We start from the raw sequence: 24,142 nt of genomic DNA on the forward strand, positions 1-24,142 counted from the left end.
GAGCCCCCAGCACCAGACAGGAGCCCCCTGCGCCCAGTGCCAGACAGGAGCCCCCAGCGCTCAACGCCAGACAGGAGCCCCCAGCACCAGACAGGAGACCCCTGCGCCCAGTGCCAGACAGAAGCCCCCAGCGCTCAACGCCAGACAGGAGCCCCCAGCACCAGACAGGAGCCCCCTGCGCCCAGTGCCAGACAGGAGCCCCCAGCGCTCAACGCCAGACAGGAGCCCCCAGCGCTCAACGCCAGACAAGAGACCCCTGCGCCCAGTGCCAGACAGGAGCCCCCTGCGCCCAGTACCAGACAAGAGACCCCTGTGCTCAATGCCAGACAGGAGCCCCCTGCACTCAGCACCAGACAGGAGCCCCCTGCGCCCAACACCAGACAGGAGCCCCCTGCGCCCAACACCAGACAGGAGCCCCCAGCACCAGACAGGAGCCCCCAGCACCAGACAGGAGCCCCCTGCGCTCAGCACCAGACAGGAGCCCCCTGCGCCCAGCACCAGACAGGAGCCCCCTGCGCCCAGCACCAGACAGGAGCCCCCAGCACTAGACAGGAGCCCCCTGCGCCCAGCACCAGACAGGAGCCCCCAGCACCAGACAGGAGCCCCCTGCGCTCAGCACCAGACAGGAGCCCCCTGCGCCCAGCGCCAGACAGGAGCCCCCTGCGCCCAGCGCCAGACAGGAGCCCCCTGCGCCCAGCGCCAGACAGGAGCCCCCAGCACCAGACAGGAGCCCCCTGTGCCCAGTGCCAGATGGGAGCCCCCCCTACCCTACCCAGCACCAGATGGGAGTCTGGCTCATAGCGTGATCAGAGTTCCTCAGACTATCAGTGACAGACACCAATAAACACCTTGGTTCTCTTCCCACCTGCCCACAGCTGGGTGGGATAGGGTTTCACACACTGACCTGACCCTTTACTGGTGAGGTGACGCACTGACCTTTAATGGGAGGGGCCGGTCAGAAACACTGACTTAACACTGTGGACAGTTTTCCTCTTGGCCAACACTGCCACCTACACTTAGAGTACTGGCACTGCAGAAGAGGGAGTCTCACTGCAAGTCGTTCCTGGGATGTCAGATTAACATCCGGTGCCTGCTCCCAGGAGTGACTAGGTTGGAGAACACAAGGATTAGAAGCAGGAGTAAGCCATTCGGCCCCTCAAAGCTGCTTCCCCATTCAATAAGATCACGGCTGGTCTGATTGTGACCTGAACTCCACTTTCCTACCTGCACCCCCATGACTCTTAGCTCCCTCGCTAATCAAAAATGTAACACAGCCTTGAATATATTCAATGATCCTGCTCTCTGTGGAAGAGAATACCACAGACTAACGACCCATTGCGAGAAGAAATTCTCCTTATCTCAGTCTTAAATGGGAGACCCCCCATTTTTAAACTGTTTCCCCCAGTTCTTGACCCCCCCAGAGGGGGAAACATGCTTCAGCATCTAACCTGTCAAGTCCCCTCAGGATGGGATACGTTTCAATAAGATCACCTCTCAATGTTCTAAATTCCAATGTGTACAGGGCAGTGGTGTCGCTGGGGTCGCTCAGAAACGGTTGCCCTGTTTTTGCCAGTAGTTATTGATTACATACCGCCTGTGTGTATGCACTGTAGGCACCAAACTGTATGGCCATCGGACTGAACATCCCAAGTTGCCCAGCCACCTGCTGCATCCGACGGAGAGTCCTCTCTTTGTCTGTGTCGGCAAACTTCACCACCAGACTCGAGGAAGCTCCCTGCCAAGGAGCAGAAAAGTGTAAAAAATTAGCAAAAGAACGTGCCCCGTTTCCCCAGCTGAGACCCAGTCTCGTCAGAGTTAGTCAATCTGAATAATAAATCCCAATGGACCCAAACCCCTTCCCATTCACTCCCTTGTACACAATCCCAATGGACCCAAACCCCTTCCCATTCACTCCCACTGTACACAATCCCAATGGACCCAAACCCCTTCCCATTCACTCCCACTGTGCACAATCCCAATGGACCCAAACCCCTTCCCATTCACTCCCATTGGACACAATCCCAATGGACCCAAACCCCATCCCATTCACTCCCATTGTACACAATCCCAATGGACCCAAACTCCTTCCCATTCACTCCCATTGTACACAATCCCAATGGACCCAAACCCCATCCCAATCACTCCCATTGGACACAATCCCAATAGACCCAAACCTCATCCCATTCACTCCCATTGTACACAATCCCAATGGACCCAAACCCCTTCCCATTCACTCCCATTGTACACAATCCCAATGGACCCAAACCCCATCCCATTCAGTCCTATTGTACACAATCCCAATGGACCCAAACCCCTTCCCATTCACTCCCATTGTACACAATCCCAATGGACCCAAAACCCTTCCCATTCACTTCCATTGGACACAATCCCAATGGACCCAAACCCCATCCCATTCACTCCCATTGTACACAATCCCAATGGACCCAAACTCCTTCCCATTCACTCCCATTGTACACAATCCCAATGGACCCAAACCCCATCCCAATCACTCCCATTGGACACAATCCCAATGGACCCAAACCTCATCCCATTCACTCCCATTGTACACAATCCCAATGGACCCAAACCCCTTCCCATTCACTCCCATTGGACACAATCCCAATGGACCCAAACCCCATCCCATTCACTCCTATTGTACACAATCCCAATGGATCCAAACCCCTTTCCATTCACTCCATTGTACACAATCCCAATGGACGCAAACCCCCTCCCATTGTACACAATCCCAATGGATCCATACCCCTTCCCATTCACTCCATTGTACACAATCCCAATGGACGCAAACCCCCTCCCATTGTACACAATCCCAATGGATCCATACCCCTTCCCATTCACTCCATTGTACACAATCCCAATGGACCCAAACCCCTTCCCATTCACTCCCATGTACACAATCCCAATGGACCCAAACCCCTTTCCATTCACTCTCAATGTACACAATCCCAACGGACCCAAACCCCTTCCCATTCACTCCCATTGTACACAATCCCAATGGACCCAAACCCCTTCCCATTCACCCCCATTGTGCACAATCCCAATGGATCAAACCCCTTCCCATTCACTCCCATTGTACACAATCCCAATGGACCCAAACCCCTTCCCATTCACTCCCAATGTACACAATCCCAATGGATCCATACCCCTTCCCATTCACTCCCATTGTACACAATCCCAATGGATCCATACCCCTTCCCATTCACTCCATTGTACACAATCCCAATGGACCCAAACCCCTTCCCATTCACTCCCATTGTACACAATCCCAATGGACCCAAACCCCTTTCCATTCACTCCCATTGTACATAATCTCAATGGACCCAAACCCTTTCTCATTCACTCCCACTGTGCACAATCCCAATGGATAAAACCCCTTTCCATTCACTCCCATTGTACGCAATCCCAATGGACCCAAACCCTTCCCATTCACTCCCATTGTATACAATCCCAATGGACCCAAACCCCTTCCCATTCACTCCCATTGTACACAATCCCAATGGACCCATACCCCTTCCCATTCACTCTATTGTACACAATCCCAATGGACCCAAACCCCTTCCCATTCACTCCCATTGTACACAATCCCAATGGACCCAAACCCCTTTCCATTCACTCCCATTGTACGCAATCCCAATGGACCCAAACCCTTCCCATTCACTCCCATTGTACACAATCCCAATGGACCCAAACCCCTTCCCATTCACTCCCATTGTACACAATCCCAATGGATCAAACCCCTTTCCATTCAATCCCATTTTACATAATCCCATTGGATTAAACTTTTTCCCATTCATTCCCATTGTAAACAATCCCAATGGATCAAACTCCTTCCCATTCACTCCCATTCTCCAGAGCTCCCGGTCCAGTTATTCAGTCACTTGCCAAGTGAAATGCGTTGCGTCATTTCTTAATTTCAATTCCCCAATATTAGTGTGTCACGCAAAGCCAGACAGTGCGGGGTCAGCAAGGATAGGGTACCAATCTATTGTCTCACCCCATAGCTACTCCTGTCAGCTGTGCAGCGAACAGTGCTGGCTCCATTGCTCACATAGTCCACAGTCTGGACTGCCCCGACCTCTAGGCTGATGGAGTGAGATCCAGGCGCCTTGTAGGAAGAGAAAACGGGGACAAATGTCAATCGCAAAACAAGGAAAGAATCCCCCACAGAACACATTTCTGTTCCCTCAGGACACCTGCTTCCTCAGCCGTGTGTCCGCTTTGCTCAGCCTGGAAGACATGAGGACGGCTCCCACTCCAGAAACCTGAGCACAAAATTCAGACCAGCAGTGCCAGTGCCAGTATCAGGGGAGTAATGCACGATCAGAGGTGCTGTCTTTCGGGTTAGATGTTAAACCAACAGCCCCGACAGCCCGTTCAGTGGATGTTAACCATCCCACTGCCACTATTTTAAGAGCAAGAACGTCACCCTGGTGTCCGAGTGATTTTCCTCTCTCAAGCAACATCTCTCAAGCAAGATCGTCTAGTTATTATCAGACTGCTTTTGTGGGAGCTTGCTGTGCACATACTGGCTGCGGTGTTCCTGACTGCAAGAACTCAGGGATGTCTTCAGCCCATGAAAGGCACTATACAAACGTAAGCTTTTCTTGTTTTTACTCTGCTTTTGCCACTTGATTAGGGTCTCCTTGAACATGCGAGGCAATGAGGGTCCTACCTGCAGCATTCGGCTCCCATGCAGTGCCCCTATCGCTGCCTGTGCTTCTGAATGCGTCTGAAATTTCACAAAGGCACAACCTGTACAAACAGAGAAACATTAACACTGGGTTCCAAGGAAAAGGCCGCTGTCTATTTTCGGTTCACTTAATGGGGCGAGACACATCAACACTTTAGGCTGGAACACTGTCCACTGCAGGCAATCAGTGTCAGCACTAAATACTCCTGGAGAGCGGGGAGACTGTGGAACTCGCCATCACAGGGAGTGGTCGAGCTGAATAGCAGGGATGTGCTTAAGGGGGAAGCTGGATGAACACATGAGGGAGAAAGGAATAGAAGGATATTGTTACGATCCCAGCTTATGTTACCACTGGACAAGCCTGAGCCCAGGGTGAAACCCAGCTTGGTAGATCCTAACTTTTATTTTTTGTTTAGAAATGTGCAGAGTAGCTACTGAACAGAGTCACAGGAGTCAGCTAATGAAGTTTTAACAAAAGAATAAAATATTTATCTAACAAGCTGAACTATATCAAAATACTCCTTCACCCACAACTATAACTTAACAGATATATACAGATTCGCAAGGATAACACAAGTTACAAAAGTGATCCTATACTCTAATGTTCACAGTAAGTAGACAGTCCATGTAAACCAATAGACAATCTGTGGTCAGATACACCACACTCTGAAACCAAGTGACAGATGACACCAGATGCTGTGGATCTCTCCTCAACTCCCTGACGCTTGTCACACTGTGAGCCGACCAGTCTCACTGACCTTCGTCTTTCAGATGAAGGTTTCCAATCTCCACTGTCCAAGGACTCACCTTGGAATCTTCTCCCAAACCAACGCTTTCTCTCAGACGCCTTCAGCGAGGGTCTACCTCCAGGGTTTTGAACTCTCCTTCTGATGTTCCTCTCCCCAGGTCACCACATGCATTCAAGCTGTCTTCCACATTCTCTCTCTCACTGACTCAGCTAGCAATGGTACCACTGCTTCACACGCCCACAGCAAAGAGTTACTGACCTTCAGCTGTCTTTTTGGACCTTCTGGCCTCTCACTTTAACTCTGCTTCCTGCAGCTTTTCTTCCTTTAAGCTTGGTGCCTTCCTCTGCTCATCACTCTTAACTTCACTTAACAGGACCCTTTCCAGACGAGAAGGCTTTCCTGGGTACTCTCTCCTGTTCCACTCGCCTGGATTTTAGGGTCTTTCCTCTTTAGTTTGGAAGCTGCTATCTGTCTCTTTTCATGTCCTGCCTGTCCTGACACCTTCTTCCAACTGCACTCAAACTGCTGTGTGTGTGTGTGTGTGTGTGTGTGTCCCTCTCTGGACCCCTGTTGCTAGGCAACAGCGCAGATGTTTTTACTCTTGTGTTTGATTTAACTTCTCTTCAGGAGTTGTAAAACTCTTAGAAATGCAGGTATACAGAGCTTTAGGCCTGCTGTCTCCACTCAAATGGAACTAGATCCCAGGTTTCACCCTTTAACCAAAAATAGAAAAAAAAATTGAACTTAGAGGGATACCTAATTCCTAACACACCCCAGATATACATAAAAGAACAAAGAACAAAGAAAAGTACAGCACAGGAACAGGCCCTTCGGTCCTCCAAGCCTGCGCCGATCGTATCGCCCGTCGACTAAAACATTTTGCACTTCTGAGGTCCGTATCCCTCTATTCCCGTCCTATTCATGTATTTGTCAAGCTGCCCCTTAAACACCACTATCGTACCTGCTTCCACCACCTCCTCTGGCAGCAAATTCCAGACACTCACTACCCTCTGCGTAAAAAACTTGCCCCGCACATCTCCTCTAGAGTTTTCTCCTCTCACCTTAAATCTATGTCCCCTAGTAATTGACTCTTCCATCCTGGGAAAAAGCTTCTGACTATCTACTCTGTCCATGCCACTCAGAATTTTGTAAACTTCTATCAAGTCACCCCTCAATCTCCGTCCTCTAGTGAGAACAATCTGAGTTTCTCCAACCTCTCCTCATAGCTAATAACCTCCAGACCAGGCAGCATCCTGGTAAACCTCCTCTGCGCCCTCTCCAATGCCTCCATATCCTTCTGGTAATGTGGCGACCAGAATTGCACGCAATATTCCAAGTGTGGCCTAACCAAGGTTCTATACAGCTGCAGCATGACTTCCCAGCTTTTATACTCAATACCCCTGCCAACGAAGGCAAGCATGCCAAATGCCTTCCTGACTACCTTATCCACCTGCGTTGCCACTTTCAGTGACCTGTGGACCTGTACACCCAGATCCCTCTGCCCGTCGATGCACTTAAGGGTTCTGCCATTTACTGTGTAATTCCTGCCTGTATTAGACCTTCCAAAATGCATTACCTCGCATTTGTCCGGATTAAGCTCCATCTGCCATTTCTCCGCCCAAGTCGCCAACTGATCTATATCCCGTTGTATCCTTTGACAATCCTCTTCACTATCTGCAGCTCCTCCAACCTTAGTGTCGTCTGCAAACTTACTAATTATCCCAGTTACATTTTCCTCCAAATCATTTACGTATACCACAAACAGCAAAGGTCCCAGCATTTACGTATACTACAAACAGCAAAGGTCCCAGCACTGATCCCTGCAGAACACCACTAGTCACAGCTCTTCATCCAGAAAAGCACCCTTCCACTGCTACCCTCTGTCTTCTATGGCCAAGCCAATTTGTATCCATCCACGAGCGGGATGAGGTTTCCTAAAGCTTTTACTACTTGAATAAAGAGTTCCTGCGAAAAATAAACAGTCTCATGAGGGGTACGTGTTTCATTTAACTTTTAATGTCTTAAAAAATTTTTTTTTTTAAAAAACCGCTTCAATCTCCCGTGCCTCAGGGAGGCTGAAGCGATCTTCCAGGCGCATGCCCGAGCTGCACGCCTGGCCCGCTCTCCCTCCTCCGCCCTCCCCCCCACCGCCCGCACAGGCAGCGCTCAGCGCTACTTCTCGCGTATAACGCTGGGGGGGCCTTAATTGGCCCCCGCCCGTGTAAAGCGGCGGTGCGGAGACGATTGCGGCCGGTGGTCAGCTCGGCGACTGCCTCTGCCCACCCGACACGGGCAAAATTCAGGCCTTTGGTGTACAAGACATAACTTCAAAACCTGCAGACAATACGAGGCTTGGCAGCATTGTAAACGGTGAGGAGGATAGTGTTGAACTTCAAAAGGGCATAGACAAGTTGGCGCACTGAGTGGACAGGTGGCAGATGAAGTTCAGCGTGGAGAAATGTGAAGTGATTCATTTTGGTTGGAAGAACATGGAGAGACAATAGAAAATAAAAGGTACAATTCTAAAGGCTGTGCAGGAGCAGAGGGGCTTGGGTGTAAGTGTACATAAGTTATTGAAAGTGGCAGCACAGGTTGAGACAGCGGTTAATAAAGCATACAGTATCTCAGGCTTTATTGATAGGGGAATAGAGTACAAGAGCAAGGAGGTTATGTTGAACTGGAGAACTGTATTCGGTTCTGGGCGCCACACTTGTGAAGGCGTTGGAGGGAGTGCAGAAAAGATTCACGAGAATGGTTCCAGGGATGAGGAACTTCAGTTATGAAGACAGATTGGAGAAGTTGGGACTGTTTTCCTTGGAGAATAGAAGGCTGAGAGGAGATTTGACAGAGGTGTTCAAAATCATGACAGATCAGGACAGAGTAGAGAAGGAGAAACTGTTCCCACTAGTGAAAGGATCGAGAATGAGAGGGCACGGATTTAACATAATTGGCAAAAGAAGCAAAAGCGAAATGAGGAGCAACTTTTTCATGATTGGGATCTGGAATGCACTGCTTGAGAACGTGGTAGGGGCAGGTTCAATCAAGACATTCAAAAGGGAATTAGATTGGTTTCTGAAAATGAACAATGCGCAGGGTAACGGGGAGAAGATAGGTGAATAGTACAATCAGAGATGGGCTGAATGGCCTCCTTCTGCGCAGTAACAATTCGGTGAACATTTGAAATCAGAAGAGGAGTAGGCCATTCAGCCCCTGGAGCCTGCTCAAAATGGCTCATCTGTTTGTGTTTTGAATTCCACATTCTCATCTGCCCCCGATAACGTTTGAGTCCCTCTATCTCCCACCACCTTAAAAATATTCAATGACCCCCGTCTCCACCATCTTCTGAAGCAGGGAGTTCCAAAGTTGCACAATCCGCTGGGAGAAAAAAATTCTCCTCATCTCTGTCTTAAAAGGGCTACCCCTAATTTTAAAACAGTACCCCCTAGTTCTGGACTCACCCACAAGAGGAAATATCCTTTCCACATCCACCTTGTCAAGGCCGTTCAGGATCTTATATACTTCAATCAAGTCACCCCTCATTCTTCTAAACTCCAGTGGAAACAAGCCCAGTCTGTCCAACCTTTCCTCATCAGACAACCCACTCATTCCAGGTATCAATCTAGTAAACCTCCTCTGAACCATCTCCAACGCATTTACATCCTTCCTTAAATAAGGAGACTAAAACTGCTCACAGTATTTGAGATGTGGTCTCACCAGTGCCCTGTATAACTGAAGCATAACATCCTCACTTTAATGTTCAATTCCTCTTGTAATAAAGGATAACATTCCATTAGTCTTCTTATTTACTTGCTGTACCTGCATACTAACTTATTGCGACTCATGCACTAGAACACCCAGATCCTTCTGCAGTTGTTCTCCATTTAAGTAATACTCTGCTTTTTTATTCTTCCTGTCAAAGTGAACAACTTCACATTTTCCCACATTACACTCCATCTGCCAGATTTTCGCCCACTCACTGAACCTATCTATATCCATCTGCAAACTCCTTCTGTCCTCTTCACAACATACTTTCCTACCTATCTTTGTGTCATCTGCAAATTTTGCTACCATGTCTTTGCTCCCCTTATCTAAGTCACTGGTATAAATTGGAAAATACTGGGGCCCCAACACAGACCCCTGTGGGATTCCACTCGTCACATCCTGCTAATCAGACAAAGGCCCATTTATGCAGACTCTCTGTTTTCTGCCAGCCAGCCAATCTTCTATCCATGCTAATATGTTACCCCTTATACCAGAGTTTCTATTTTCTGCAATAACCTTTGATGTGGCACCTTATCAAAAGACTTCTGGAAATCCAAGTACAGCATGTCTACAGGCTCCCCTTTAGCCACTGTGCAACTTACCCCTTCCAAGATCTCCAATAAATTGGTTAAACATGATTTCCCTTTAACAAAACCATGTTGACTCTTCCCGATTACCTTGAGTTTTTCAAAGTGCCCGGCTATAACCTCCTTAATGATCGATTCTAACACCTTCCCCAAGACAGATTCTGTGAGGGTTGCGTGATGATTCTAGAAGATTCTGTGATCAGGTTCTTGTGCATTCCTGTTACCTTTACTGGTGCCATCAGGTCCTCGCAGGATTGTACACTCCTCAATCGTACCGAAAGCCTCAAACATTTTCCGGACGTCTTCGTCTGTCTGTTGCTTCCCCAGCATTCCCACAAAGAGCTTCCGGTCCTCTGCAAAATACAGGTCAGACACTGGGAAGCAAGATGAGTGTAAAGGAGAGGAAAGGGGAGGGAGGCGGGGACATTTGGGAGCAGCCCCTTGGAATTCCTCAGGATAAATCCCCAGACACTCAGATCACAGCTGAAGCAAACTAAAAAGGGAATCTCATAAAAAGCAGGAGGTTTCACAGTGCAGCACGGGGTTAGATACAGAGTAAAGCTCCCTCTACACCGTCCCCATCAAACACTCCCAGGACAGGTACAGCACGGGGTTAGATACAGAGTAAAGCTCCCTCTACACTGTCCTCATCAAACACTCCCAGGACAGGTACAGCACGGGGTTAGATACAGAGTAAAGCCCCCTCTACACTATCCCCATCAAACACTCCCAGGACAGGTACAGCACGGGGTTAGATACAGAGTAAAGCTCCCTCTACACCGTCCCCATCAAACACTCCCAGGACAGGTACAGCACGGGGTTAGATACAGAGTAAAGCTCCCTCTACACCGTCCCCATCAAACACTCCCAGGACAGGTACAGCACGGGGTTAGATACAGAGTAAAGCTCCCTCTACACCGTCCCCATCAAACACTCCCAGGACAGGTACAGCACGGGGTTAGATACAGAGTAAATCTCCCTCTACACTGTCCCCATCAAACACTCCCAGGACAGGTACAGCACGGGGTTAGATACAGAGTAAATCTCCCTCTACACTGTCCCCATCAAACACTCCCAGGACAGGTACAGCACGGGGTTAGATACAGAGTAAAGTTCCCTCTACACCGTCCCCATCAAACACTCCCAGGACAGGTACAGCACGGGGTTAGATACAGAGTAAAGTTCCCTCTACACTGTCCCCATCAAACACTCCCAGGACAGGTACAGCACGGGGTTAGATACAGAGTAAAGCTCCCTCTACACTGTCCTCATCAAACACTCCCAGGACAGGTACAGCACGGGGTTAGATACAGAGTAAAGTTCCCTCTACACCGTCCCCATCAAACACTCCCAGGACAGGTACGGCACGGGGTTAGATACAGAGTAAAGCTCCCTCTACACTGTCCGCATCAAACACTGGGACAGGGTGCCACCTCCTTGCTGATGGATGAGTGTCTGTTACCTGGCAGCATTGTGAGGTGAATGGCAGGCCTATTGCTCCCAAATGACCAGAACATCGTAGGTACATGGTGCCTTCTGTCACACCTTGGCGCAGCGTGAAGGCAGAGTGAATAGCACTGGTCTAAACTTGCCTGGGTCTGGGGAGGGGGCATTCCTGGTGTAACTTACTCATTGAGATAAAGAGACAGAGAGAATGAGAAGCGAAGAAAGCTGTTACCTCCTCGACCCTCACTGTCCGCTGGTTTCACTTGAATGGGCCGATTCATCTGTAAATAAATCAAAGAGAGGTCGGACATCACAAAAGTGCCATAACTAGATTGTGTACATGATAATGAACCTGGAGTGGATCCAGATCCACACCAATATCTGATACTGAATGTGGAGTGGATCAAGATCTAGACTGTGTAACTGATACTGAACCCAGAGTGGATCCAGATTCACACTGAGTATCTGATATTGAACATGAGTATCTGGTACTGAACCTAGAGTGGATCCAGATTCACACTGAGTATCTGATATTGAACATAAGTATCTGGTACTGAACCTACAGTGGATCCAGATTCACACTGAGTATCTGATACTGAATGCAGAGTGGATCAAGATCTATACTGTGTATCTGAGGCTGAACCCAGAGTGGATCCAGATCCACACTGAATACCTGATACTGAACCTGAGTATCTGATACTGAACCCGGAGTGGATTCAGATCTACACCAAGTATCTGATACTGAACCTGGAGAGGATCCAGATCTATACTGAATATCTGATACTGAACCTGGAGTGGATTCAGATCTACACTGAATATCTGATACTGAACCCGGAGTGGATTCAGATCCACACCAAGTAACTGATACTGAACCTGGAGTGGATTCAGATCTACACCGAGTATCTGGTTGCTCTTAATGAGAACATGGACAGCGAATGCCTACAGTTTATTCAAGTGTAGAGGGCCTCACAGCTGAGCTTGCAGCCTGTACTACCCAAGCACCGACAGCACCTTCCAAACCCTCAACCGCTACCACCTAGAAGGACAAGGGCAGCAGATAGATGGGAACACCACCACCTGTGAATTCCCCTCCAAACCACACACACTTGGAAATATATCGGCCGTTCCTTCACTGTCGCTGGGTCAAAATCCTGGAACTCCCTCCCTAACAGCACGGTGGGTGTACCTACACCACAGGGACTGCAGCAGTTCAAGAAGGCAGCTCACGGGCAATTAAGGGTGGGCAATAAATTCTGGGCCTGACCAGTGACGCCCACATCCTACGAACGAATAAAAGCAAAATTTTTTTTAAAAAACACACGTTCCAGGAGAATTCAGTGGTGACTAGCTTCATTGCAAACGAAAGTGGGGGGTGGGGGGGGAGGGTGGGCTTATAAATTATTAAAGGCACCACCAACTCCTCCCCCCACCCCCCCAGCCAACAACTTCATTGAGAATAGAAACCATTCTCTTTAACCTTGAGTACAAACTCAGGATGATTGATCAAAGGATTCGTCTTTACTCAATGCTTTATCTCATCACTCAGCAACGTCCAAAAGCACTTTATGGCAAATTATGATGATGGGACACAGCAGTTATGTTAGTAGGCCAGTAATTCAGAGATGCCTCAGCTAATAGCGCGGTGCGAGTTCAAATCCCATCGTGGCTTGAATTCAGATTCCCCCCTCCACCACAAGTCAATTCTCGAATGTCCCCTTCAGAAGGGAGACCAGTTGTCCTGGCCCGGTCAGCACAGATATGTGACTCCAGTCCCCACACCAACATGGTTGACAGTTAATTGCCCCCATTGGCCGTGTATTAAATCTGTTCGAGAAGGACGGCAGGGGTTCAAGAAGAAAGCCATCAGGGATAGGCAATAAACACTAGCCTGGCCAATAATGCCCACAACCCAAGAATAAATCTTTCAGACACTCTGTCACTGTTAACGCGGTCAAACTTGGTAACTATTTCATGCAAAAAAAAGTCTCAGAAACTGCAAACTGAAGAACAATTGGTTGATCTGTTTTTTTCTTAAGTGACGATGATCAAGGAATAAATATTGGCACCCCCCCCCACCCACCTCCATTCCCCTGCTCTTCCTCCAATAGTGGCCATGGGGTCTTTGGCATCGCCCTGAGAGAGCAGATGTTGGCCTTGCTAAACGTCTCACCCTACAGTGCAGTGCTTCCTCACTACTGAGAGCATTGGCATGGATTCCGTGCCCAGGTTTCTGGAGCAACTCTTGAATTGAGAGGTGGAGGGTTACTCCCCTGAGCCAATGCTCCATGACTCATCAGCACAAAGAATTGATAGAAATCCAACATTTCAAAACATCAAGCTTTTCTTGTTCTGCTTGATTTTAATGCCCAGATTTTAATTTTTCTTCTGTTAATCTCCTACTAGTTGAGTGGTAGAATGTCAGTACTCAAGGACTTTCATTCCCAGGCATGTCATCAAACACTCCCAGGACAGGTACAGCACAGGGTTAGATACAGAGTAAAGTTCCCTCTACACCGTCCCCATCAAACACTCCCAGGACAGGTATAGCACGGGGTTAGATACAGAGTAAAGCTCCCTCTACACTGTCCCCATCAAACACTCCCAGGGCAGGTACAGCACGGGGTTAGATACAGAGTAAAGCTCCCTCTACACCGTCCCCATCAAACACTCCCAGGACAGGTATAGCACGGGGTTAGATACAGAGTAAAACTCCCTCTACACTGTCCCCATCAAACACTCCCAGGACAGGTATAGCACAGGGTTAGATACAGAGTAAAACTCCCTCTACACTGTCCCCATCAAACACTCCCAGGACAGGTACAGCACGGGGTTAGATACAGAGTAAATTCCCTCTACACTGTCCCCATCAAACACTCCCAGGACAGGGACAGCAGAGGAACCCTGAGTAAAGAGTAAAGCTCCCTGTACATCCCATCAAATTCTCCCAGTGCAGACTGTGCCTGTGTGTGTGTAACATATATATGTTTCATATGTCCGTAGATAGGTGCTTGTGTACATTAACTGTATATGTTGGTGTGACATGAGCAGGGAGTATTTGTGTTCTACTACACTGCAGATAATTCTGAGAGACCTTTTCATTCTCAAGGTCACCACAGAGTTCAATTGCTTTACTGTTTGGAGTAACTGCATAATTCTCTTTCCCACAGGGCATGGCCTCATGAAAATGGCATTTAATAGTCGTCTGTGGACAGAGAGATTGAAAGATAAGCACAGAGAAACACAGAGAGGGATACATTTTTTATTATTCATTTACTGGATGTGAGTGTTGCTGGCCAGGCCAGGAGTTATTGCCCATCCCTAGTTGCCCTTGCAGAAAGGGGTAAGAGGAGTGAGAGGGAGGGACACAGACAGGACGGCAAAATAGAGATAGCCAGAGAGAGGGAGAGAGTGAGAGAGAGAGAGAGAGAGAGAGAGAGAGAGAGAGAAAGTAGAAAGGCAGGGGAAGTAAGAGAGAGAATGGGGGAGAGAAAGCAGGAACAAGGGGGAGAATTTTCTCCCCGTTGGGTGGGCTGTTTGGGGGTGGGTGTGGAACCGATCACCGCCCATGATTGGCTCCGTGCTGCCGTTTTACATGAAATGCTGCTCCCGAGGGTAGTGGGAGTGGAAAGGCGGCAGCGGGAGCGCAATGACCGGCGGCCTGTTCTAACAGCGCGTGGGCAGTCTTGCAAACACTGTGCATCAGGGCAAACACAAGGGCTCCCCAGGGCGCTGCCGGTGAGCAGGCCAGACAGGAGGGTAGGGCAGCGGCGCGCTCTGCCCCTCGCTTTTCTGACAGAGTGCCTAGCTGCCCTCCTCGAGGGACAGGAGGAGGAGGAGGCTCCCCCCACGTGACCTAACGTGCCTGGGAGAAGGTGGCAGACATAGTCAGCTCCCATGACGTGGTGCGACACACGAGGGTCCAGTGCCGCAAGTGTTGCAATGACCTCTTGCACTCGGAAAGGGTGAGTACCCTGTTATCAGAGGTCACTTAACCCAGCAAGTAGGCTTTCCCCCCAGCACCCCCTCCTCCTCCCACCCACCAACCCCCAACCCCCCCACCCGCCAACTCTTGAGTGCAGCTGGAGCATCATTGAATCATTCACAGCATGTGTCCCTCGCTGGGTGGGCCAGCAGATATTGCCCATGCCTAGTTCACCCTGAGAGGGTATTGCTGAGTTGGGTTCTTCCAGGTGGCAGGGCACCCACTCATTCGCTGGCTGGTGATGGGCCTCTGGAGTCGTCCATGAGGCAGCAGATGCTGGAAGTGCAGCAGGGTATACGGGAGGATCTGGCGGGGATACATGAGGCAATGCGTGGCATAGTCCCCGTGCTGGAGGAGTCCACGCGGAGCATCACCGGTGCAATGAGCCTCATGGCCCGAGCGCCATGCTTCCTCCATGGAGAGAGTGGCTGCTCTTGTGGAGGGGCTCCTCCAGGAGAACAATCAGGGCCTCCTGGGGTTGCACTCGGACATGCAAGCCCTCACAGCGCCATTGACCTCAGCTGGTCAGTGCCAGCGTGGGAGGTGGATTGGGCACCCAGCTCGGCGCCCATCCATCAATGGTGAGCAGGAAAGTCCGAAGCGACCTCACGTCGGTGCAGGAGCTGCCTGTCGTCTCTGCGGACTCCTCTCAGGACGCTCCGGATGAGGGTAGCAGCTCCTCCAACTCTCTCCCAGTGACCGTGGGATCCGAGGAGACTGCGGTGAATGGGTAGATGCCAGCCGTGGAATTGGCCACTCCCTCCCAGGCGGGACTATCAAAGGCTCCACGGGCCAGAGGACACCCGCCAAGGTCAGCCAGGCCAACTGGACAGCAGAGTGAGCACAGACTGTCTCAGATGCCAGTGCCAGTGAGGGGGGAGCACCTAGATGTCACATCCAAAAACGTAAACTTAAGGCAGGTTAGGCACACCACGGGCTTCTCACTGGTGGTTTTATGTTGTCCCACTGGGAGTGGATAACAAATTGGTGTAATGCATAACACCTTTGCATTCAGTTTCTTTTCTTTTTATTTTGTCAATTCATTAAATGTTCCTATGTGAACATGGCTCAGGGTGATTCCTTACTTCTGCAGATGGACAGGAACCCATGATATTATGAGTGAGTTGCTTGTCATTAAGATTTATTGACAGGGCACATAGTTAATGTTCCTAACCAGGCAGATGTTGCTCTCAAGTATCGAGTATGGAGCCTGCAGCCTTGGCTTGTGTTGGAGGTCCACCTGTGGTGGGCTAGCTGAAAGTTCGTTGGATTAGAGTCTCCCAGGTCTCCCTGCCTCCCTGGAGGATGCCCAGGTCAGTGTCTACCTCCTCAGTGTTCTGCTGTGTATGCTCATCCTTGGACTCACTACTGGACTCGTGTGCAGCCGGAGCAACTGCTTCTACATCTTCTTCCTCCACTGCGTCCCCCCTTTCCAGGGCCAGATTGTGGAGGGAGCAGCATGCTCAGTGATACACGATCTGGGGGGTATTGGAGAGCGCCCCCTGAACAGCCCAGGCATTGGAAGCACATCTTGAGAAGACCAATGGTTCTCTTGACCACTGCCCTTGTGGAGGCTCCTATTGTACCGCTGCTCAGCCTCTGTGCCTGGATGGTGGAGAGGCGTCATGAGCCACCTTCTGAGGGGATAGCCCTTGTCACCCAGCAGCCATCCATCCAGCCGGGCTGGAGCACTGAAGAGCCTCGGCACCTGGGAGTGTCTGAGTATGCAAGCGTCATGGGAGCTGCCTGGGTACCTTGCACAGACTTGTAGAATCAGCATCCTATGGTCACACACTATCTGCACGTTCATGGAGTGGAAGCCCTTCCTGTTGACAAAGGCACCGGGCTCACCTGCTGGCGCCTTGATGGCCACATTTGTACAGTCTATAGCACCCTGGACACGGGGGAAGCCAGCAATCACTGTGAAGCCTCTGGCTCGCTCTGTCTGGCTGGCCTCGTCCCAGCGGTAGTGGATGAAAGTCAATGCACGCCTGAACAGGGTGTCTGTCACCTGCTTGAGACAAGTGTGGACAGCTGACAAGGAGACTCCGCAAAGATCACCCACCGGCCCCTGAAAAGAGCCGGAGGAATTTTTGAGGGCAGCCATGACCTTCAGAGCCACTGGCATGGGGGACCCACCCACACAGTCGGCGCAGATCTCAGGGCCTGTCATCTGACAAATGGAGGCCACTGTCTCCCTTGAGAGATGGAGTCTCCTTCGGCACTGCATCTCAGACATGTTGAGGTAGCTGCTTTGCTGCCTGTAAACCCTGACAGCAGGATTAGACAGGAAGGAGCTTTTCTCCTTGGTGGAGGGATCAATAACCAGGGGGCATAGGATTAAGGTAAGGGGCAGGAGGTTTAGAGGGGACGTGAGGATGAATTTTTTTACCCAGAGGGTGGTGGGAATCTGGAACTCACTGCCTGAAAGGGTGGTGGAGGCAGAAACCCTCATAACATTTAAGAAGTATTTGGATGTGCACTTGCAATGCCATGGCATACAGGGCTATGGGCCTAGTGCTGGAAAATGGGATTAGAATAGTTAGGTACTTGTTTGACTGGTGCAGACTTGATGGGCTGAAGGGCCTTCTTTTGTGCTGTAGACCTCTATGACTCTATGGCTAAGATAGCGACGTCTTCTGCAGCCCATTCTACCTTGGATTTCCTGTTGGTCCTGCGCCCCTTTGTGCCTGTGCCTCTCCTCCCAAAGGTGGCTCCACTGGAGGCTGAATGTGGACTCCTGGCCTCCCCCCGCTTCTGGCCCTCCCTTCCTCCTCAAGAGGAGGTCCCTCCAGTGGAGAGCACAACTCCCATTCCCAGGTTAAGGGAAGGCTTCGTGAAACCGGCAAGGCCCCAGAAATGATGTTAACTCCAGAGGCCTGACCTGAAAACCTGTTACTCCTGTCCAAGCAGCTGTGAAGAGTTTGGAAGTATTCCTGCTCATACAGGCAAGTAGCAGTGAGTTTAAGCACCAAATGTCTGACAAATAGCGCTCGTGACCCCACTCACCCCTTTTACCCCGCCCGTGGATGAGGCTTATAAAAATGCGGCCTACCCACCTGCCCTTTGTGCCCATGCGAGGACCTGAAGATCGCATGGGCCCCAAAAAATCGGCATCAGTTACTGGCTCAAGGGCCTTAAGTGGCACGTTAATTATCAGTGGGCGCGTGTTGGAGATCATCATGTGCCTGCCCACCGAAATATAGTGATGGCAGCAGTGACATCGGGATGCTCGCCCGGCATCACTGCACCTCATTTTAAGCCCATCCCCGCACACCGACGTGGAAGTTCTGGCCAAGGAGGTAGAGAAATAGATAGAGAGAGAGAGAGCGAGACAGAAAGAGACCTGACAGAGACAGAGTCAAAGCACCCTATCCACCACCCTGAATATTCACTCCCTCCACCACCGACGCACAGTAGCAGCAGTATGTGTACCATCTACAAGATGCACTGCAGCAACTCGCCAAGGCTCCTTCAGCAGCACCTTCCAAACCCACAACCTCTACCATCTAGAAGGACAAGGGCAGCAGACACATGGGGAACACCCACCACCTGCAAGTTCCCCTCCAAGTTACTCACCACCCCGACTTGGAAATATATCGGCCGTTCCTTCACTGTCGCTGGGTCAAAATCCTGGAACTCCCTCCCTACACCACAGGGACTGCAGCGACTCAAGAAGGCGGCTCACCCACCACCTTCTCAAGGGGCAAATTAGGGATGGGCAATAAATGCTGGCCCAGCCAGCAAGGCCCATACCCCATGAAAGAATGAGAAAAAGAGAAAGGGACAGAGAGATCACAATGTCAGCAAGGAGGGAACTGACTCCAGATACCAGAACTTTGCCAAAGATGGAAAAACAATATAATCAGGAAATAACCTATGCTGGAAATGTCACCAATGACATCCCTCCGCGTACAAATTGGAATAATCTTCCCATTGGGACGGTTCAGACATTCGGCAAAAGCCAACAGATTTACGGAGATGATTTGGTGGGTGGGTGAAGGGAGGGTTGGGGTTGGGGTTAGGGTTGGGGTGGGGAGGAGGGGGGGGCAATTGGATTGGTTTGTGTATTGCTTCCAAAGGCACTGAGGGCAATTAGTTCCTCTGGCAGGGCCTGTTGCCACTCTCCACACCTCTATAGTGCGTCAGTGGGATATTTGGCTGTGGCAGCCTTCACAGCCCGGCCGGTTTCCAAGCGATGATTGGGTGCCGAGAGATCCTCTACGCCCCTCCCTAACCCAGGGGCACTGAGGCCAACTAACAGCTGTTAACCCAGAGCAGTTAACTCAGCAAGCAGTGAGTGGGGTGGGGGTGTCAGCAAGTTACAGGCAGCTCCATAAAATTATCCAGTGACCGGCTGGACCAGCAAGATCCCAGCTTGCACTTCTCTGGCCTGTGCCCAGTTCAACAATCTCTCTTTGTCCGCTCCATCCCTCCCCACCCCAGGGGTGCCACCTAGAACTAGTCTCAGGATCCCTGGCTTGGGTTTCTTATCCCTATCCGAGTCCCATGCCAAGCCAGTATTTCCAACGGAGGTGAGGGAACCAGGGACCGAATTTCGCCCAAGAACCCAAGCTGTGGGGATGGGAGGAAAAGCAGCATGGCGGCTGGGGCAGGAGCTGGAGAGGAATGTTCAGCTGGAGGGCCCCCAGGTGCTGTGACTGTAATGGAAACAGGGCTCTGTGGAACAATCACAAGGCAGGACATCCCCATGGGAATCTGGGGGGGGCCCTCGAGAGGGCTCATCAGCCCTTGCTCCAATAACTCTCACAGTGCTTTCTTTCTAAATCAGATTGCTCTGGAGTTAATCCAAAGATAACGTGGTGATCAGGGACCGAACGGGGCTGGTAATGGAGGGGAGGGAACAGGGGTCGAATGGGTTTGGTGAGATGGAGGGAAGGGAACAGGAGCTCTTTTTGGTGCTGATGATAGAGGGACAGGGATCTGGGAATGAATGGGACTGCCGGTAGAGGGAAGGGATGGATTTCGGAGTCATTCTACAGGCCATTGGTTCCAAACACCTGCTGGGGAACTATTTTCCTGAATCTATTTATATTTTACACACAATCCCCTTGCAGCTCACCGCAAAGGTCACGTGTGAGGCAAAGGCACACGGAGCAGAAAGATCTTGGGTTCCCATGCTGACTGGCCTTATCACAGCCAAGCAGCAATAGGGTTGATTCAACAGCCCTCAGGATTGTGTGGGAGCAGGGAGGAAGGGGTTAGGGATACAAGAACACAAGAACTAGGAGCAGGAGGAGACCACACAGCCCCTCGAGCCTGATCCACCATTCAATACCATCATGGACGATCTTAGGCTTCGACTCCATTTTCCCTCCTGCTCCCCACATCCCTTAATTCCCTGAGAGACCCAAAACCCTGTCTATCCCCAGCCTTAAATATATTCAGTGATGCAGCATCCACAACCCTCTGGGATAGAGAATTCCAAAGAGTCACAACCCTTTGAGTGAAATAATTTCTCCTCATCTCAGTCCTAAACAATCGGCCCTTTATCCTGAGACTGTGCCCCCCCCCCGGTGTTTTAGATTCTCCGACCAGCGGGAACGATCTCTCAGCGTCCACCCTGTCAAATCCCTTCAGAATCTTGTACATTTCAATGAGATCACCTCTTATTCTACTAAACTCCAGAGAGTATTGGCCCAAATTACTCAGCCTCTCATCATAGGACAAGCCACTCATCCCATGGACCAATCCAGTGAACCTTCGCTGTACCGCCTCCAAGGCAAGTAAATCCTTCCTTAGGAATAGAGACCAAAGCTGCATACAGGACTCTGGGTTTGATCTTACCAAAGCCCAATATATATCAAAGGAATCACTCCAGTGCAGTGCTGAGGGAGTGCGGCACTGTTGGAGGTGCCGTCTTTTGGAGAGACATTAAACCAAGTTCTCCATCTGCCATCTTATGGATGTAAAAGATCCCAAGGCCATGATTTCGGAGAAGGCAGGGAATTCTCCCCGGTGTCCTGAGGCCAATAAATACCCATCAACCAACAGCACAAAAATAGGTTATTTGCTTATTACCACATTGCCATTGTGGGAGCTTGCTGTGCGCAAATTGGTTGCCGCGCTTCCTACATTACAACAGCGACCACAATTTGAAAGCACCTCATTGGCTGCAAAGCAGCTTCGAGATGTCCGGTGATCATGTGCCCCATCCCCTGATTCCCATCGCTCCACCATTGGCGGCCGTGCCTTCAGCTGCCTGGGGGCCCTAAGCTCTGGGGTTCCCTCCCTAAACCTCTCCGCCTCTCTCTCTCTCCCGTCCTTTAAGACGTTCCTTAAAAACCACGTCTTCGACCGAGCTTTTTGTCACCTGTCCTGAAATGGGATGACATTAAATTTATAAAAACAAAAAAACTGCGGATGCTGGAAATCCAAAACAAAAACAGAATTACCTGGAAAAACTCAGCAGGTCTGGCAGCATCGGCGGAGAAGAAAAGAGTTGACGTTTCGAGTCCTCATGACCCTTCGACAGAACTTGAGTTCGAGTCCAAGAAAGAGTTGAAATATAAGCTGGTTTAAACCAGCTTATATTTCAACTCTTTCTTGGACATTAAATTTTGCCTGATAATGCTCCTGTGAGGGAGCTTGGGAGGCTTTCCGATGTTAAAGGCGCTGTACGAATGCAGCTTGTTGTTGTGACAGGCTGGCAGCTTCCCAGCATCCAGGTGTGTCGGACTTACTGACAAGCTATGGGAAGCTGTGGCAGTGTCACCTCCGAGCAGCTCCTGCAACAGCTCAGATCAACTACCAGCTGCTTGCTTTGTGAATCACTAAATCCTCTTTCAGTCTTAGGCTCTCCCTAAAATACTAACCCGCTTTAACCAGGGAACTAATCCACTTAACTCCAAATTCATTTGAACCCAAATAAGCAACACACCGCACACATAATCCCCTCCACCCCTCAGCCCAGTGAGAGAAAGCAAAGAAAACAAAAAAGGGCACAAGGACAGGAAATAACTCCCAATAAACTGAACAGAACTCTTCATCGTTCCCCACTGCAATAGTATCGCTGGATTAAAAGGAGATCGAGAGAGACAGAAGGAGAGAAAATGAAACAGAAGGAGAAAGAGCGGGCGTGGCAGATAAAAAGAGGGGGTGCAACAGAGACGGGGGTGCGACACGGAGAGAGGGGGTGCGACACAGAGAGAGAGGGTGTGACAGGGAGAGAGAGGGTGTGACAGGGAGAGAGAGGGTGTGACAGGGAGAGAGAGGGTGTGACAGGGAGAGAGAGGGTGTGACAGGGAGAGAGAGGGTGTGACAGGGAGAGAGAGAGAGAGGGTGTGACAGGGAGAGAGAGAGAGAGGGTGTGACAGGGAGAGAGAGAGAGAGAGAGAGCGCGACTGGGAGAGAGAGAGAGAGAGAGCGCGACAGGGAGAGAGAGAGAGAGAGAGCGCGACAGGGAGAGAGAGAGAGAGAGAGAGGGCGCGACAGGGAGAGAGAGGGCGCGACAGGGAGAGGGCGCGACAGGGAGAGAGAGGGCGCGACAGGGGGAGAGAGGGCGCGACAGGGGGAGAGAGGGCGCGACAGGGGGAGAGAGGGCGCGACAAGGAGAGAGAGGGCGCGACAGGGAGAGAGAGGGCGCGACAGGGAGAGAGAGGGCGCGACAGCGAGAGAGAGGGCGCGACAGCGAGAGAGAGGGCGCGACAGTGAGAGAGAGGGCGCGACAGCGAGAGAGAGGGCGCGACAGCGAGAGAGAGGGCGCGACAGCGAGAGAGAGGGCGCGACAGCGAGAGAGAGGGCGCGACAGGGAGAGAGAGGGCGTGACAGGGAGAGAGAGGGCGCGACAGGGAGAGAGAGGGCGCGACAGGGAGAGAGAGGGCGCGAAAGGGAGAGAGAGGGGGCGACAGGGAGAGAGAGGGGGCGACAGGGAGAGAGAGGGGGTGACAGGGAGAGAGAGGGGGCGACAGGGAGAGAGCGAGAGGGTGCGACAGGGAGAGAGAGGGGGCGACAGGGAGAGAGAGGGGGCGACAGGGAGAGAGCGAGAGGGTGCGACAGGGAGAGAGCGAGAGGGTGCGACAGGGAGAGAGCGAGAGGGTGCGACAGGGAGAGAGAGAGAGAGGGTGTGACAGGGAGAGAGAGAGAGGGTGTGACAGGGAGAGAGAGAGAGGGTGTGACAGGGAGAGAGAGAGAGGGTGTGACAGGGAGAGAGAGAGAGGGTGTGACAGGGAGAGAGAGAGAGGGTGTGACAGGGAGAGAGAGAGAGGGTGTGACAGGGAGAGAGAGAGAGGGTGTGACAGGGAGAGAGAGAGAGGGTGTGACAGGGAGAGAGAGAGAGGGTGTGACAGGGAGAGAGAGAGAGGGTGTGACAGGGAGAGAGAGAGAGGGTGTGACAGGGAGAGAGAGAGAGGGTGTGACAGGGAGAGAGAGGGTGTGACAGGGAGAGAGAGAGAGGGTGTGACAGGGAGAGAGAGGGTGTGACAGGGAGAGAGAGGGTGTGACAGGGAGAAAGAGAGAGGGCGTGACAGGGAGAAAGAGAGAGGGCGTGACAGGGAGAGAGAGAGGGGGTGTGACAGGGAGAGAGAGAGGGGGTGTGACAGGGAGAGAGAGAGGGGGTGTGACAGGGAGAGAGAGAGGGGGTGTGACAGGGAGAGAGAGAGAGGGTGTGACAGGGAGAGAGAGAGAGGGTGTGACAGGGAGAGAGAGAGAGGGTGTGACAGGGAGAGAGAGAGAGGGTGTGACAGGCAGAGAGAGAGAGAGGGTGTGACAGGGAGACAGAGGGTGTGACAGGGAGACAGAGGGTGTGACAGGGAGACAGAGGGTGTGACAGGGAGACAGAGACAGGATTTGACAGGGAGAGAGAGGGTGTGACAGGAAGAGAGAGAGAGGGTGTGACAGGTAGATAGTGGGTGTGACAGGGAGAGAGAGGGTGTGACAGGGAGAGAGA

General features: G+C 51.1%; 1 protein-coding gene across 3 annotated transcripts in view; it reads right to left on the reverse strand.

Moving 5' to 3' along the window:
- LOC121272907 (CUGBP Elav-like family member 3-B) overlaps positions 1 to 24,142 on the reverse strand; it is a 152,533-nt gene that overhangs the window by 21,464 nt on the left and 106,927 nt on the right. For all 3 annotated transcript variants that reach the window (XM_041179764.1, XM_041179765.1, XM_041179766.1), the window contains exons 3-7: positions 11,485 to 11,533; positions 10,031 to 10,159; positions 4,691 to 4,770; positions 4,013 to 4,123; positions 1,592 to 1,735 (exon numbers count right to left, since the gene is read on the reverse strand). In XM_041179764.1, coding sequence (XP_041035698.1) covers positions 1,592 to 1,735; positions 4,013 to 4,123; positions 4,691 to 4,770; positions 10,031 to 10,159; positions 11,485 to 11,533 — 513 coding nt within the window. The remainder of the gene's footprint in view (positions 1 to 1,591; positions 1,736 to 4,012; positions 4,124 to 4,690; positions 4,771 to 10,030; positions 10,160 to 11,484; positions 11,534 to 24,142) is intronic.

The sequence above is a fragment of the Carcharodon carcharias genome, chromosome 36, assembly GCF_017639515.1.
Source record: "Carcharodon carcharias isolate sCarCar2 chromosome 36, sCarCar2.pri, whole genome shotgun sequence".
In the NCBI taxonomy this organism is placed as follows: Eukaryota; Metazoa; Chordata; class Chondrichthyes; order Lamniformes; family Lamnidae; genus Carcharodon; species Carcharodon carcharias.